Raw genomic sequence first — 17,949 nt, 5'->3', positions numbered from 1 at the left:
ACAGCACTTTATCTGAGGAGCTCCTGCTGCTGTTCCTTGCAATACAAGTGTCTCGTCCCCCAGTGAAGCCCAGAAACAGTCTTGCGATGCGGAATCATTTATTTAGCACACAAGATAAAACTCTTTATATATATATTAATACTTTACTGTAGCTTGAAGGATGATTTTAATGTACACCGAACTAAATTTATTTGTTAACTATATTAAACTCGTGTCTGTCTTGTGCAATAGAGCTAGCTTTTGAGAAGTATCTATTTTGAATACTTAAACTTTGAGTATGTTAGGTTTATGGAACCATTTATAGTCTTTATGGAACTACTTAAAATTGCCATGTTAAAGTTGTTGGCGTATCTCTTTTTTTTTTTTAAGTGTTTTGTTTGCATTCTTCAGATGTTTTTCTGTTATTGAAGTCAAATGTTTTTATATATTGGTTAATTTTGTGGGACAAAGTAAACCCAATGTTAATCAAAGCCTTAATTTAAAGCCTTAGAGTTTTATGTTATATGTACTCCTAACAGTAGATTAAGTCATAAACCTATATAAAAGTCCAGTCATGCAAAAAAAAAAAAAAAAAAAAAAAAAAAAAAAAAAAAAATATATATATATATATATATATATATATATATATATATATATATATATATTTTTTTTTTTTTCTTCTTTTTATTATTTTTTTATCATTTATTTATTTATTTTTTTGTTTTTGTTTTTTGCAGTAGGACGAAAAATGTATTTTAGGGTATTTTACAAGATTCTTACAAATATATATATATATATGTATATGTATATATATATATATATATATACGTATATATATATATATATATACGTATATATACGTATATATATATATATATATATATATATACGTATATATACGTATATATATATATATATATATATATACGTATATATATATATATGTATATATATATATATATATATATATATATTAGGGGTGTCACGATCTCGATATTTTATCGAAATCGAATCGAAATGAGGTCACGATCTCGAGTATCGAAGTCAAAAAGAGGATCGACGATCCCTCCCGCGCGCGCTACGCAAATAGCGCAGCGCGCTACGCAAATGGCGCGGCACCAACACAGCGCATCCTATTCATTTAAATAGAGATAGCCACTGCATGAGCGCAGTCGGCGGGAGTGTGATCACTGTTTTTATCTGTCCAACGGGGGAGGGGGGGCGGGGGTTGGGCGCGCAGGTTTTGTATCTGTATCTAACGGAGGGGTGGGTGCGCGCAGGTGAGAGCGTGTGAACTCGCTGAAATGCGTGTGTCAGTGTGACTTGAGAACACTGACTATAGATCACAGTGAGGTGGATTAAAAATCTTAAACTTATAATTGACTACACCTGTTGCTTTCCATTGAATTAAAAAAACATCTTTCTCTCAGATAAAGTAAACACAAGCGTGTTTCTGACTAAAATAAAAGCTTTTCAGGAGAGATATAAGTTATGTGTAAATATTTATAAGACAATACCCACATCACTTATCTAACCAGCCTGTACTGATTTCTGCCCCCCAATAATGCTTTCAATAACCTCTTGTAACCCCTGGGAGCCAGGGGTTACACTCTAATAGCCTTTAATAGTCTTCAGTAGCCTTTAAAAGACTTACCTGGCGGCCGTGGTGTGTCCACTAAACTCCGTAGTTATAAACATCCTGAGGTTAGCAGCGCGCTAACTGACCTGTTTATAATGTAATCCGAGCAGTGCCTCCGTGTCGGCTGTTCTAACCTGCTGCTGTTAGCTGCTTGGGCTGAAAGATGAACTGTAGTGAGCTGTATTATCCGGTTAGTGGGGTTAAAACCTTTATTTGTTTACAGAAACAGTAAAAATGGACTGGCTGAGCTCTGTAGCCCGTGGCTGGGCTGTACTGAAGTAGTGACTGAGTGAAGAGAGCGGGGCTTGTGCTGCTGCTGCTAGTGGTTGGATGAAGAACTGCAGCTTCATGTAATGAGCAGTTTCACCAGCCATCCACACACAGCTCTGATAAACTGCTTGTTTTAATAGTGCACACTGTTGCTACCAAAAAAAGTCACTAGATGGCATTACCATATATATCTTAATAAATAATAATAATAATATTTATAATATTTATAATAATAATAATAATAATAATAAATATATTATTTAAATTTTATGAGGCATAAAATAATAACAAGAAAAAAAAACAAGAAAATCGAGAATCGAATCGAATCGTGACCCTCAAATCGAAAATGAAATCGAATCGAGGATTTAGAGAATCGTGACACCCCTAATATATATATATATATATGTATATATATATATATATATATATATATATATATATATATATATATATATATAAATTGTACGAATCTTGAAAAATACCCTAAAATACATTTTTGGTCCTACTGCCCCATAACAAAAGTAGTGCATGGAACCCCATAATTCCACTGCTTCACAGCTCAGTTCTTTATGGGGAGTTTTATACCCTTCTAGCCCACACCTGGCATTAGGCACGGTGTCAATAGGATCATGTTTATTCACGCTGTAGTGTCCTATTCCATTGGCAGTACTTCTGTACAGGAATTAGACAAGCTGTGTGTTTGAATTTGCACATCTATGTCAGCAATGGGTGCAACTTAATTTATATTTCGTTAGAAGGGATGTCCACAAACATTAGAAAATATAGTGTAATAGTGTGTATAAACTCATAGGGGGTTTATAATTATAGATCATGAGATTGATTATGCGTGTGTGCACTCACTCCTCTTCCGCCTGCTGTAACTCGAGCCTCTCCACAGCAGTCATGCAAACAGCCCTGTCACCCCTGACCACACACTCGTGCGCACACACACACACACACACACACACACACACACACTTACTCTCCTCAATACCTTCTCATTCTCTCTCTCTCTATCTCTCTCTCCTTTTTCTTCTTCTACTCCCCCACCAGTCCTGTTCTGCTATATAGAGCTGTATAGTCTCATTCAAAACCACACACACACACACACACACACACTGCAGAATCGTATACTGGCGATAGCCCTCCCTCAGTTTGCTGGTTTAATGTTCCCTTACATGGTGAAATTCAGCGCTGCAGTAGAACAGCTCCATAAAGGCGTTTTTGGAGAGCACATAAACGTGCTGTTATTACTGACTGAAGTGGTTTAGTCTTGGGACTGCAGTACTGGAGACTGGTGCCACTGATGTGCATCTTTTATCCATGTGTGGGGTGAAAGCGTATGTGTATGTGTGTGGCCTCATCTGCACCTTTTCAAGCAGATATTGAAGTAAGAACAGTGTGCTGCATTTTTTTTTTTATTTAAGGACAAAGGTTATAGAGCTACATGAGCCCTGCATACGCTCGTCTTGACCTACAGACATGTGATGAATGATCTGTATGTAATACTTGTATCATGATATTGCAATGTTTTCCGATTAATATAAGCAAGCAGTATATTTTGATGGGTTTGTTTACTTGCATACAACTAATATATAATAAAAACACCTTAATAGAAACAGCTGAACATGAGATTTAAAAGGCATTTAAATGTCGTCTAGATGTTGTTTAAATGTGTAAAGTACTGATATTTAGTGAGTAAATGTGTATTCTGTTGTGTTTGGGCACTGTTGGAGACAAAGACTGTGTGTGTGAGCCATTTACTCATCTCCCATTGCACTGAAATTTTTAGTCGTCAAATAAAAAAAAAAATTACATTGTCATTTATATCGACTAATCGCTGCAGCCCTACAAGTTACAATACTAACCTACAAGGGTTAGCTAACTGAGCATGTGGAATGAAAGTTTTTTTTTTTTTTTTTTTTTTGAAAGTCATTTGAAATGTGAAAGTTGTTTTATTTTAGAAATTCAGTTCAAAATGTCAATTAACCCCCCAAAAATCTGAATCTTACATTTTTTTTTAAATATTATATTAGACCAATTGGTATTTTGGCAGTGTGGGCAGTGTGCCAAGTCCTGCTGGAAAATGAAATCCACTTCTCCATAAGTTGTCAGCAGCAGAGGGAAGCATGAAGTGCTGTAAGATTTTGCGGGAAAACAAAACTGCACTGACTTTAGACTTGATAATAAAACACAGTGGATCAACACCAGCAGATGACAGACATGTCTCTACAAACCATCACTGATTGGTGGAAACTTCACACTAGACCTCAAGCAGTTTGGACTGTGTGTCTCTCCACTCTTCCTCCAGACTCTGCTCCCTGGATTTACTTTAAATGACATGTAAAATTTACTGATGATCAGTGATGGTTTGGAGAGACATGTCATCTGCTATTTTTTTGGAGATGCAGATTTCATTTTCCAGCAGGACTTGGCACACTGCCCACACTGCCCACACTGCCAAAAGTACCAATTGGTCTTATAGAATATTGTTATTGATTGAACAGGTGTGCTAATACTTTTGTCTATATATATATATATATATATAGTATAGATATTTATTTATAAACTCATTGTTTTTGGCTGTATGAGAAATTATGAACTGACCTGTTGTTGTTTTTCTCGGTTGTTTCAGAGTGCAGCGGCGGCCCCCAGTCCGGTTATGGGAAATATGCCCCCTAATGATGGAATGCCTGGAGGACCCATGCCCCCTGGCTTCTTTCAGGTAAGACAACTGAGGCTCTTTCTTTCTTCCTTTCTTTCTTTCTTTCTCTCTCTTTCTTGCTCCCTCTCTATCTTTCTCTCTTTCACTCCCCACTCCTGTTCATGGCCTCACGCTACCTGCTTTAGCTTTCTCACTTTGTTCACTCTGTTCATTCATGTCTTCCTCTCATCCTCATGCTTCCCTGTCTCTTTCTTGTTTTTTGTTCTCTTTCTCTCTGTCTCTGAATCTCTCTCTCTCTCTCTCTCTCTCTCTCTCCCTCTCTCGCACTGGGTCTGTCTGCTTGCTGCCGTTTCTGTGTGGGCTGCTGATGTGGGGGCTTCTGATGGGGGGGTCGGCGAGTGTACCTGCTGCTTTTGCATCATCAAGAATTTGCACAGTCATTTTTCAGTTCGATCCTGCTAAGTTTACATATTTTTAATTTGTTATTTGTTTATTTTCATGATTTATTTTTTTAGTTTGGCAATTGGGTGATTCACGGACGAATCAGCTCTTTAATGCCAGCTGTTACTTGGTTGGACAAACTTTATGGAACTTTGTTGGGGGGCATATTGGGCCTTGTGAGATGTTCTAGCACAGTTTGGGTCAAACAGTTTTGATGGAGGAACCCACCTAAGAGAAGATGGATCTCCTGCTCTGATTGCAATATGTTATTAGACAGTTTGTCAAAGGCGCGCCTCAATGTTCTTTGCTATCTTACACCCTGTCAACAGTCTATTTTCACGTCTTGTGTACGTGCCGTTAAAATAGCATTGGAATTGATTGTGGTGGTCTGGAAGTGAGGTGTGTTCAGGTAAATATCTGGCATGTTTCTATCTTGGTGGTGGGAAATACATGTGTGCTACTGACTGATTAAAACCCTGAAAACAGTCAACAGTCAGCCACCCAATCATGTCTTGGGCACCTCACACTCATGTCTCACTGCGCACCCCAAGCACATACAATCACTTCTTTGACACAGAGCCTTTAGCAATCAATTATAAAATAAAAATATACTTAAAAAATGTGTACAGTAATTATAAATTTCTAGTTATATTTTGTCTGACATTTATAAGGATTTGTATTTATGTTCAGTACACAAACTTAATTATTGTATCTTAATATAGCAGATATAGGCATTTTGTTGTTTGTCTCTTAAATCCTGCAATTTAGGAAATAAAAAAAAAGTGAAAAGCACTTTTGAACTGAACATAAATTTCTTTTATATTTGTTATATTTGAAAAACATTAAAGCACATTGCCTCTGCGCTCTCGGATCTCGCGCTGTCCATCAGTTGTTAAAAACTTCAAAAAAATGGGAAAACACATCTATAAAGCATTTGTTTCTTATTACCAGGTCACTTTTATTAAAATATAAAAAAATAAAATATAGTAATTCATTAGTTAAAGTGTCATTGTGAAGTTACTTTAAACCAGATAAAGATATCAATAATATATATTAAAAAAAATATATATCAGCACAGTCGTGTTGGCATTCGACAATGACAGTTCAGGGGAACTGTGGAAGTCCAGCCAAACTCTAAACTCAGTTAGAATCAGTTAGAATTAGCTTTTTTGTTTCTTTATTTGATCCTTGCAACCGAACATGGACTAGTCAGCTTTTAACATTGACAGTACTGGTACTAAACAGTGGAGGTTTGCCTTGGACTGTGGTGGAGAATGCGGGATACTGGTTAAAACACAGTAAAGAGAAATACAGCAGTATAGTGAGTGAGATGGTGGTGAATTTCTCGATCAGGGGCTTCTGCTTTGTGGAAGTGGATGGAGATTAGTGTGCTGAAGATGGGATAACTATGTGTGTGTGTGTGTGTTTGTGTGTGTGTTGGGGGTTGGTGGGGTGCTGTAATGGAACAGGGAAGGGTCTTTGCAGATTGGAATCTCTGGCGCAGTTCTGGATGAGCAGCTTGTGTTCTCTCTGTCTATTTCAGTCTCTCTCTCTCTCTCTCTCTCTCTCTCTCTGTTTCTCACACTTGCTCGCTTGCTCACGTCTTGTGTCTACACGCTCTGCATTGTGTACCATCGCTGTTCGCTGTTGTCACTCTTCAGAGTCTGTCAGAGGTCTGCGATGTGTCAAAGCAGTGAAACAAATACACTAGCAAGAGTCCACTAGCGATGTCAAGGGGCCCAAGCACTGAGGAGCACACACAGCATTCTTCCACAGGATAAACGTGCCAACTACACTCCTAACAGAGCAGCGGTGGAGACAAAGGACCTTTAGAAAGTGCCGCCAATGGACTGGACTGCACTGGAGAATGGCTTGATGAAGTGTTTTTACTGGGCATGTCTAATCTGGCAGTGTGTTAAAATGTTAAGTTGAGTTGTATTTGTTTGTTTTGGCCACATTATCAAGAGTTTTGAGAGAAATCAATGACTGTAGATAAGAATGAACAGGGCGTTGTCTCTCAAAAGTAAAGCAACCAAAAGTGTAGCATCTCTTTTGGCTGGTTACAGTGTGATTATGTGGACAAAACAGCCAATATACTATATTTCCACGGCCAGTGAGACAATAATAAAAAAAGAAAAATATTTATACAATAATGTTTAAGAGAGTTTTCACACCAGCTCACTTGTGTCTGGTTAAAGACTTTCGATTGTGTGGTTCGATTAAGCAGGTGTGAAAACAGTAATCACACTGAGGTGCGGATCAAAACAACCCAAATTAACTCTGGAGAGTTTCACTTGTTGTGACCACGTGACCTGGTCTTGATCTGATCCAGATATCAAATATTATACTAATTTTACTTGAGCTAAACTGCTGATAATCTGCTATTTTAGCCAAATTATGCTGTCTCTGCTGCTCCATGCTGTTAACATGCGCAGTCTGTGCAGCGTTCACTATAGAAAAATTTTAGCGCTCTGTGTTTTTTACACAGAATCTTTTCGCTATATTTACTTTCTTGCTCCTGCACCAGACTGCTCTGACCAATCAGAGGAGACGATGTGCTTGCATGGGTTTAATGGTGTGTATTTTGGTGCATTAAGGTTTGTGCCTGTGTGAAACCAAACCAAACAGAGGGAAAAACGCTCCAAATAAACAAACCCATTAACTACAGGTGTAAAAACACGCTAAATGGTTTTTGGATTTAACTTTTTTGGGATCAACTGTTCTGCATTTGGGTTCAACCACCCTCTGGGCTGGAGAGCTACTAGTCTGTAGCAGCACTCCATCCCATTACACTTCATTTTCCAAAACATTTGGCCACGTAATGGCTTGGAAATAATGGAAAATATCTGACCTAATTGGGGACCACTTCTTTGGGCTGTGTTGTAAACTCAATGGAGGGTCAGTCTGATATGTTTGGTCTGGGAAAAGTATACAATTTTGACTCTACTGCACAGGATCTGGCTGCAAATTTGACAGAAAATTAAACATACTTTAGCTTCTTTTCTCTAGAATGAAAAAGTATGGATCCACAGAGTTCCTATGTTTTCTACATTCATTAAGGGAAACACAAAAACTTGTCTTCACTTGTCGTACTAGAGATTTTCCCTTGTGATAGGACGATAACGGAAATTATTCTGTGGTCATCTGACGCCGGTGTGGTACAGCAGGTAAAGACTTGCACAGTCAAATACAGACAGACAGTGGGTAGGTGGGTGGGTGGTGGCTGTGGTTAACCGTTTAGTGGTAAACAACCAGTATCATGACTGTTCCCAAGCTTCAACATGAACTGAAAAGACTCCTGTATGTGTTTTGGGTAGCTGTGATATCTGGTCATGAATTAAATCAGTCTTCTCTTTTTTTAGTCTGACTGAGGTTCCAGCCTTCCCTCTCCTCTCCTCTCCTCTCCCCTCCTCTCCCTTCCCTTCATTTTTTCTATCAACCAAGCTGTGCTGCTTCTGTTTAAGCAGCCTGTTCTTTCTCTCAAACCCCAAAACAAGCCTGTACACATATCTCACCATGGAGCACCATGGTTCAAGTTTGCCTGTTTTTTTTTTGTCTTTGTTTGTTCGTGTATTTTTGTTCATTCTCAGAACAAAGTGTTCTGATTGTGTAACAAAAAAGTGCTTTAAATGAAAGAAAAAAATGCCTGAATTTGCTAAATTAAGTTCTATTCAAGTGCTCTTAGTGAAGTTCAGAGTAGAAAGTTCTTATGCTTGTGCAGAGCACAGTACTGACAGGCAATATAAAGATTTTTTTTAATGTATAATTATGTATATGATGAGAATACGATAATCTGGAACAATATCAGTATTGTATTTGTTTTAATAGTAGGGTAAGTTTTACTGTACACAAAAGTCAAAAGTTCAGTTCACATCCCAGTTTTTTATTTTTCTCATCTAGTGACACATAGCAATCCATCATGTAGTTAGCACAGTCTTTAGTGTGTTCAATTTCTTCAGTCTAAATAAGTTATAATGTTACAGTACAAGAATATTGGTAAAATAATAAATAGTTTATTTTCAGTCGTTTTAATTTAGAATCCAAAAATGTGAATGGCAAAAGAGAAAGAATAAAGAAAAAGATATAAAGAAATAGTGAATGAGAGTCACACTCTCTGCTCCAGACCGCCAGAGGGTAAGAGACAAGAAAAAAGAAGAGGGAGAGGGAGAGGGAGAGAGAGAGAGAGAGAGAGAGAGAAGGACTAGAGGTAGGTGACAAACAAGACTACAATCGCTTACAGCTAAAGTTTTCTGGATGCGGTGTGCTTATGAGATTTGTAGTACAACTGAACAGCCACTGCGGTATAAGTATTGCTGGGTATATCTAATTATTTGTTTATTTATTTTTATTTTTATTACAAAAAATCTGATTTTCAATGTACAAAATACAAAATACAATTTTTTTTCGCCCCTACTAAAAATTAAATTACATATGACAAAGAAATGGTTAAAATCTAGGTTTACCTGTACAACATATATATATATATATATATATATATAATTTGTTTGGTGTTCAGAGCCTCAGCGTAGGATACGCGTAGACTATGGTGTCGGTTCGGTGAAAGTATAAAAAAAAAAAAAAAAAAAGAAGTATAAATTATAAATTGTGCTTTTAGCCTTCGAATACACAGCATGTTGAGTGGAGATCCTCCGTTCATTGAAAGTTAGGTATAGTCTATGAAAAAGCTTGATATTTTTCTTTTAATGGAGAATCTCCATTTAAAATAGGTCTAGTCCAAGACTAGGATTAATCCATGTCTAGGAAAGTTGTATTGACTTTTATGACAAAGAACCCCTGACTGCCGCTCTGTGACGGACAGGTCTGGCATTTGGCTGCGCTGGTGATAAGCTAGAGGTGAGGTGGGGGGGGCGGGGGTATTGCTGCGAACACACGCAATCGAACTGCACAAGTCTGCTTCTCCATTGTGGCGGTGGATGAAGCTACGCACCTCCTCTGCCACACACACACACACACACACACATATACACACACGCACAGAGAAATACACACAGGCAAATGCTATTAATACATCTGCCCACCAGCCAGGGGAGATTCGGTTCTTTTGGCATTTGCTTCCAGAGAGAGTCGGCCTGAGCTTATGAATATGGAGATGAGGCTGAGCGCGTGTCGCGTGGGGCGAGCGAGGAAGGTATGAAGAAGAAGAAGGTGAGATGATGGGGAGAGAGATGGAGAAGATGGAGTGGGAGAGCTTGGTTAGATGATGGAAAATATGAAGAGAAGAAAGGAGAAAGGAAAGGAAAACTGAGGGATGGGGGGGTGGTGTGTGTGTGCAAATGTTCTTTTTTCGACTATAAATATTGCGATAGTCAATAGCTGAGTCAGCGCCGAGCATTCAAACCCTTAAGAAAACAGAACAGCAAAACAACAGTAAACGACCCTTTAATCAGGCATTTAAATGCTTTTTAAAAGGGATTAAAAGTGTGAATTCAGCTGTAACTGGAAATATCTGCGCTGCAAAACTGTGCTGGACTGAGGTGCACAGCTTTCGAAACGTGCTCACGTTTACAAGCATGTGTTCAACCATGTGGATTGAGGCCATGCCTCGTGTTACTTCGTGTTTACTTCTGCATGCACTCCTTTTTGAGCTTCTCAGGCAGCAGCAGTCTGTCACTCACACAGACACAGAGACAGCGCTGTGTATCTACTTCTTATTTCAAGAATCAAAACTTTACAACATGATGTGTTGGGTTAAAAATTGCCTTAAGTGACATTGCACGTCCTGTGATGTGACTGTATGCGCATGCGCACATCGTGATGACGATGCTTTAAACGATATGTCGTCCAGCCCAAGTGTGTGTGTGTGTGTGTTAGTGAGAGAGATGAGGTGTAATGAACAGTCATGACCTCAGTGCTGCTGTGAGTTAAACAGGCCTTGAGCATCTCCTCACTTCTCTAATCCCGCTGCACCCCCACTCCTCTGTCACACACTCAGAGAGAGGCAGGCAGCCAGAACACACACACACACACACACACACACACACACACACACACACTCTCTCTCTCTCTCTCCCTCTTTTAGAGAGAGATAGATAGAGAGGGAACAGTGCGGTGCTCCTGTTCTGCGTGTGGTTTCTGGGACAGTGAGTGGAACGTCAGAACCCACAGGGTTCAGAGAGGTCACAGACAGGTCACAGCTAAATCTGAACCAAACACCTTCCTCATCCGACTCTGAAACACACTCAAACACACACCACGAAGCGTGAACACACACACTCACACACATACACACAGACTCAGTACAGTTCAGGCTCTGTACAGCTGTCCATCAGATTGTTCCATTTCTACTTTGGATTCCAAAAAAATTCAAAGTCACACATACACTCACTCTCTCTTTGGGCAAAAGTGTTGGGACACTTTCTTATTCATTGCTTCTTCAGAAAATGCAGATTAATGACAGGTTCTGCCTATAGGTTCCTGGCTATTGGCTGTACATCTTCTATTGTATACTAAGTGAGGAGGCGGGAAAACTGTGGAAAAGCTCCTAAGGATCAGGACTGAGTTTTCACAACCTACTTCAGGAATTATGGACTTGGTGGTGTCAGTTTTACTGAATCAAACTACTTATATTCTTCAGCGCAGGTTTACTCCATTTAACTTCATTTAATTAGCGCCACCATGTGGAGTAATGACGCAGAAACTTCAGAAAGTCTAATTAAGAGTCTTAAGGAGTTTAAAGTCCACATGTTTCAATATTTACAGCTCTGGGAAAAATGTAGTTTCTTTGATTGTACCTAATTGAAATATAATCAAAAGGAAGATGGATAAGCACAAGCTGATCATCAAACCAAGCTGAACTGCTTGAATTGTTGCACCAGGAGTAAAGCAGCATAAAGTTATCCAAAAGCAGTGTGTAAGACTGGTGGAGGAGAACATGATGCCAAGATGCATGAAAACTGTGATTAAAAACCACCAAATATTGATTTCTGAACTTTTAAAACTTTATGAATATGAACTTGTTTTCTTTGCTTTATTTGAGATCTAAAAGCTCTGCATCTTTTTTTTGTTATTTCAACCATTTCTCATTTTCTGTAATTTTCTATATACAGCTCTGGAGAAACTGAAGTGTTCTCTTTTGATGTCACATTTTTGAGCTGTGTATATAAAATTGGTGTCTATATGCTGTGGATATTTTGTCCAATTAAACTTTTGTAGATAACGGTCTTAAAAAAAAAAAAAAAAAAAAAAAGACATTCTCTTAATACGTTCAGTGGTGCCTGATGTCTGATCTTTAAATATTGGTGTTGGTATTGGAAAAAAGATAATGTGGTATTGTTCTTTCAGCTGGATATTGAGGGGTGGCTGATCGGATAATGCTGTTAAACGACTGCAATCTCTACAGACCAGATAGAGTGGAACAGCTTGCTGCGTTAAACGTTAGGCCAGTTTTTGAGTTTAAACATGAAGTATATGAGCAAAAAGTGGGATCAGTGCGTCGCCTGTTTTAACAGTTTGGTTCATATACGCTACTAGAGTCCACACCTGCTGTTAATGCTTGATTTAACTCTGGATTTCATAGAAAAGAAAGTAGCTTTTGTGTTTAAGACCAACGTGTGTGTGTGTGTGTGTGTGTGTGTGTGTGTGTGTGTGTGTGTGTACACAGCTGAGTCATAGCCCGCCTCCTGCTCACGGACAGGGGACTCGTACGTTGGTCGTATGCAGATGAATGTGGTATAAAGATCATGATGCTCTACAGCTGGAGAGCTTGTCTGAGGGGCAAGAGGTTAGAGAGAGAGAGAGAGAAAGAGAGAGAGAGAGAGAGAGAGAGTCTGTCTATATGTCTAGGTGTGCCATGTTGTATCATACACAATAATATCACTAAATGGATCTTCACTAGAGCTGTCAGTGACATAGCTTTAATGCACATGATTAATTTAGAATCAGAAACATGTTATTATTTTTATAACGCAATTAATTACGCCTCCAAGTTTTACCCCAACTCCTGCAGTAATCTGCCCTGAGGAAGTTGTGATCTGGTCTCGACCGACCAGCTATCAATTATACTTTTATAGGTTTGATTGAGCTAAGCTGCTGATAAGGTGCTATTTAATCTTATATATAAGCCAGATAAAATACTGCTATGAACAAAGGCTGTCTCTGCTGCTCCATGCTGTTTACACACTGAGCACAGTCTGTGCTGTGTTCACTGCTCATGTCTGCACTGCACATCCCATTGAAAACACTGCATTTGAAAGCACAGCAGCTTCACACTGCACAGAATCTTCTCACTATATTTACTTTCTTACTCTTACTCACCAGACAGCTCTGACCAATCAGAGGAGACAATGAGCTCACGTGGTTAATTGGTGTGCAATCAGATGCATTTAGGTTTATGCCTGTGTGAACCCAAACCAAACCAAACAAAGGGAGAAAAGCTTCAAGTAAAAGAAACTCATCAGCTGTTCCGGACCATAGAAACTTTCACAACTACAGGTGTGAAAACGCTCTTTTATGCTCAGCAAAAATAAAGTTCTATTTCAGAAATCTCTACAATCAAGCTGAAATGTTTCCAATAAAGTAAAAAAAAAAAAAAAAAGTTTAATTTATCCAATGTATCATGCATTCTTTATTTCGGCGCCCTACATTGACTTTATCTCCCCTCAAACATACAATAAAGTATATGCTAGTAATTTTTAAATTGACAGCACTAATATGAATGTAATTGCATTTTACATTTCTTATAATTCATTCTTTCATTTATATTTAAATATCCACTATAAAAACTTGCGTCCTAAAAAGAACAAATGAGATGATTCACAGTTCATCACAGAATATTGTTGTTTTTAATCTGATTAATTTTTTTAAGCGATTAACAATGCAAATTTTGACACAATAATTTTTTTTTGATATTTTGATAATAGTAATATTCTTAAAAGCAGTTTGTGTTGTGTTTAATTTACTATTCATTGTATTAAGTTTAATTGTGTTTGTTTGCAGTTTATATGCATGCTCACAACAGTGTATTCTAAAATAAATGTTTGGCTGTAAGAGAAACAGATTTCGACGCGCAGGTGTCCACAAACTTTCGGCCACTTTCTTTTTGGTAACATTCAGTTACTGAATGATAAAGGGATGTTTGCTTTGTCAACAGTGCCCCCAAGTGGTGGAGACAAGCAATTACATCTCTAAATGAAGTGTGTGTGTGTGTGTGTGTAGATGGGCATTGGTGAAGAGTGTGTGTGTGTGAGGGCATGTTGGAGTGAATGCCGTTGCACTAACTGTCCCTGCAGGACCGCAGGAAAGGCGAATGGAGGGCACTGTTTTGATAGCCTCGCAGGCTGTTATCTCTTTAGCTGGGTAGGGAATGAAGATGATTTGCTGAGTGTGTGTGTGTCTGAGAGAGAGAGAGAAAGAGGGAGAGACACTCCAGAGCCCAGGCCATTGGCTGAGACTGATACGCTTCCCTCTGGCATCCGAGGCCTTGTAAAGACCATATGCTTCTCATTCAGATACGAGCGAGAGAAGGGCATTGCATTGCTAGTTCTGGCTCTTCAGTTCTTATGATGGAACCTTGATATTTGTGTTGTCATTTGGAGCAGCATTGCAATACATTTAGTAAATAAAAAGTTCTGTTTATTGCTTAATTAATTAATAGCTTTTATCTGCACGAGTGTTCACTGTAAATTTCTAGGTAATATTATAACAGAAGCAGGTAAACATGAATAAAGTATGTATGAAGGTATGTAAGGTGTACAATTCAACATAGCAAAACATAAATAAGTACAGACAACACATACAGCTCTGGAAAAGAAATAAGAGACCACGTAATGATTGTTTTCCCATGATTTTATCAAATTGAAAACCACTGGAATATAATCAAGAGAAAGATGGATGATCACAAGCCATCAAACCAAACTGAACTGCTTTTGCACCAGGAGTGGCATAAAGTTATCCAAAAGCAGTGTGTAAGACTGGTGGAGGAGAACATGCCAAGATACGAGAAACCTGTGATTAGAAACCAGGGTTATTCCACCAAATACTGATTTCTGAATATTAAACTTTTTTTATATTATTATAATTTGAGGTCTGAAAGCTCTTCATCTTTGTTGTTAATTCAGCTATTTTTTTTTTCATTTTCTGCAAATAGAAATGTGTGTATTTGTATCATTACTGTCACAAAACAAACACACAAGTAAATAAAGGGAGCAGTAAGCTTGAGAAAATCCATTGTAGTGTAACTGCCTAACAGTCTGAAATCAGTAATGAGTCTGTATTTAGATTGTGTAAACAGTTTAAGCAGATTTTAAGCTACAGCTTCACCACAGCAACCAGAAACAGTGCGCTATTTTCACTGTTCTCTGCATTCGCTGGTTCTTTTCCCTGTGGGGTTTCCAGATTTGCGGGTTTCCCCAGTAAATTGGATAACTGCTACTGATCATCCTCAAATTACATTGCAAGTGGCAATCACTACGGTCCAAGCAGTCTGCGACATTGTAGAACCAATGGGGGAATGGATTTAGACTGGCTTTTTTTATGATAGATTAGTAAAGTTTCCATGCTGAAATCTCCAAAGTACAGAATTCTTCTAGGAACAATGCTGCCAGACCCCACTACTGAGGACTGGTGAATGAGTGGTTGGTTCTTTTCACCATGCGGTTGCCAGATTTGCTGTTTCCCAAACAAAGTGGATAACTACTTGGGCTGAGCATCTGTCTTGAAATTTAATGATAGGGTCATTTTGTGCCATTGTAGCATCAGTACAACTAGTGGAAACAAGGAAGCAAATCTTTTAGACTAGAACTGATGCCATCAGACCCTGCTTCAGGGAACTGGTTTCTGAGCTTCCATGTGTGGTTGCCAGATTTGTGGTTTTCCCTCTGAAAGTAGTTGGGTTGGAAAGAACAGTGTATTACAGATGTATTGGACCAAATACTCATTCATTGTTTCAACATGAAATCTGGGTTCACTGTTTCCCTGTTCAGAGGGGGTTATTATGGGCATGTAGCCTGCTCCTAACCCTGGCAAGCGCTGCTGGAGTAGCATTAGCATTACTCGCTGTCCGGGCTCACTAGTTCCCCTTTCAGAGAGGAGTATTATCAGCCTTTATCCTGCTCCTAACCCTGGCTAGCATTGCTGGAGCGGTTAGCCAGCTAATGCTAATGCTCTAGCCTTGGGAATCTAAGCTTACTGTAAATAAATGAAAGTTGATCCAGCACTCGTTGGATTTTAAAGAATGTATTTTTTTTTTGTTACAGTTTTGTTTACTTAGCTTAGCTTTACTTAACTTAGTTACCCAGCCCCTTAAAATGTGCCTTAAAATCCAGTGCGCCTTATGTAAGAAAATAGATGTCTGTTGATGCACTTAATAATATGGTGTGTGTTTAGCTGTGTGTGTGTGTGTGTGCACGAGTGCATTTGCACGTCTGTGTCAGCAGTTGGTGCAGCATGAAGTAGTACCGTAAATGTCTTTGCTATTAGGTTGTACCCAGCAGGACGGACTCAGTAGTGGTGGTTTCCCCAGTGCAGCACTTGTATGTGTGTGTGTGTGTGTGTGTGTGTATATATCTCAGTAAGTGTGTGTGTGTGTGTGTGTCGATGGAGCAGCAGCAGGCCCCAACAGCAGCACTAGCGCCCTCGTTTCGTGTCTCATCTCCCTCTTCTCTCTTAAAGGGCCCTCCCGGGTCGCAGCCGTCTCCCCACGCACAGCCTCCCCCACACAACCCCAGCAACCCCATGATGGGACCCCACGGCCAGGTAAGACACACCCACACACACTCGCCCACACACACACACATCCTCTAATGAACTGACCCTAGGAAGTAGCACTGAGCCCGAAGATTAACGATGGCGCTGAGGAAACGGACCCGGGGCGCGCTCAGGGAGCGATGCGGCGCTTTGGATGGTTAGTTAAGGATCGTGCTGGAGACCTGTGATCTCAGAAGTCTTTCATACACCGCCCACCCTCACACACACACACACACACGCACATATATACACACACGTATACACACATCCACTCGCAGAACAGCCACTTTATTCAAAGCTCCCACCTAGTACATAGCTGTCAGCAATTTTATATAAAAAAGATCTATTGGTAGGCCTTTTTTGAGTCTACCACTCAAAAACACTGACCAAATGAGGCTTTGGACCTTTCTCATAAGCACAGCAGTGCCACTGATATGCAGCGTTTGTGGTATTGATAATAGGGATGCAATGAATATTTGGCAACCAAAATTATTTGTCTAAAAATGGCAAAAAATAAATAAATAAATGCACTTTCTGTGTATTTACAGATTGACAACTTTATAGCTGACAAACTGAAGGTTTATGTTAATGTTATGTTTTTTACACTCTACTCTCATAAATTAAATATATCAATATCACGCATCACAGTATCACCACCTGGTATCAGTTCATACTTTTTCCCAGATTGTCTGTTTTCCATCAAAAAGTTACAAGCTGTACATTGCACATATAAGCTATTTGAGCTTATATGTGAGGTACATTTATACATTGAAGTAAATGTATGACTAAAATAACAGTGTTGAGATAAATCTATGACTAAAATATCCCTATTGATTTAAATATATGACTAAAATTGCACTGCTGAGGTAGCTAAATGTGTGACCACAATAGCACTACTGGGTAAAATTCATGATTAAAAAACACTGCTGAGGTAAATTCGGGATTAGAATAGCACCGATGCAGTAAATGTGTTGTGCTTTGTTGTTATGTCAATAAATATTTACATTGTAATTTTGTACTATGGCATTTTATGGCGTTTATTTAGTGGTGAAAATATATATATGTCATATATATTGTCACATATTTTGGTGCATCCTTAATTCATACAAAGAGTGTCAGGCATGTTACTGTTAGACTGAGAACAGGTCCTCCATCCAAACACATCCAGTATGGAGTTGCTCTCTAGCTCAAAACTGACCACAGACAAGGGAAGCAGGTCCAACCCCAACTGTGCTACAAGGTATAGGGGTTT

At 38.9% G+C, this 17,949-nt stretch overlaps 1 protein-coding gene across 4 annotated transcripts in view; it reads left to right on the top strand.

Annotated features, from left to right (window-relative positions):
* The window catches only part of zgc:110158 (LisH and SSDP domain-containing protein), a 115,393-nt gene that overhangs the window by 77,740 nt on the left and 19,704 nt on the right, over positions 1–17,949 (top strand). For 2 of the 4 annotated variants that reach the window (XM_049482718.1, XM_022677875.2), the window contains exons 5-6: positions 4,524–4,613; positions 16,623–16,706. In XM_049482718.1, coding sequence (XP_049338675.1) covers positions 4,524–4,613; positions 16,623–16,706 — 174 coding nt within the window. The remainder of the gene's footprint in view (positions 1–4,523; positions 4,614–16,622; positions 16,707–17,949) is intronic. The other 2 variants (XM_049482719.1, XM_022677876.2) reach the window with 1 other exon arrangement.

Source organism: Astyanax mexicanus, chromosome 8 (genome assembly GCF_023375975.1).
Source record: "Astyanax mexicanus isolate ESR-SI-001 chromosome 8, AstMex3_surface, whole genome shotgun sequence".
Taxonomy (NCBI): domain Eukaryota; kingdom Metazoa; phylum Chordata; class Actinopteri; order Characiformes; family Acestrorhamphidae; genus Astyanax; species Astyanax mexicanus.
Note: the sequence above shows the minus strand (reverse complement) of the source record. Positions and strands in the feature narration are given on the sequence as shown.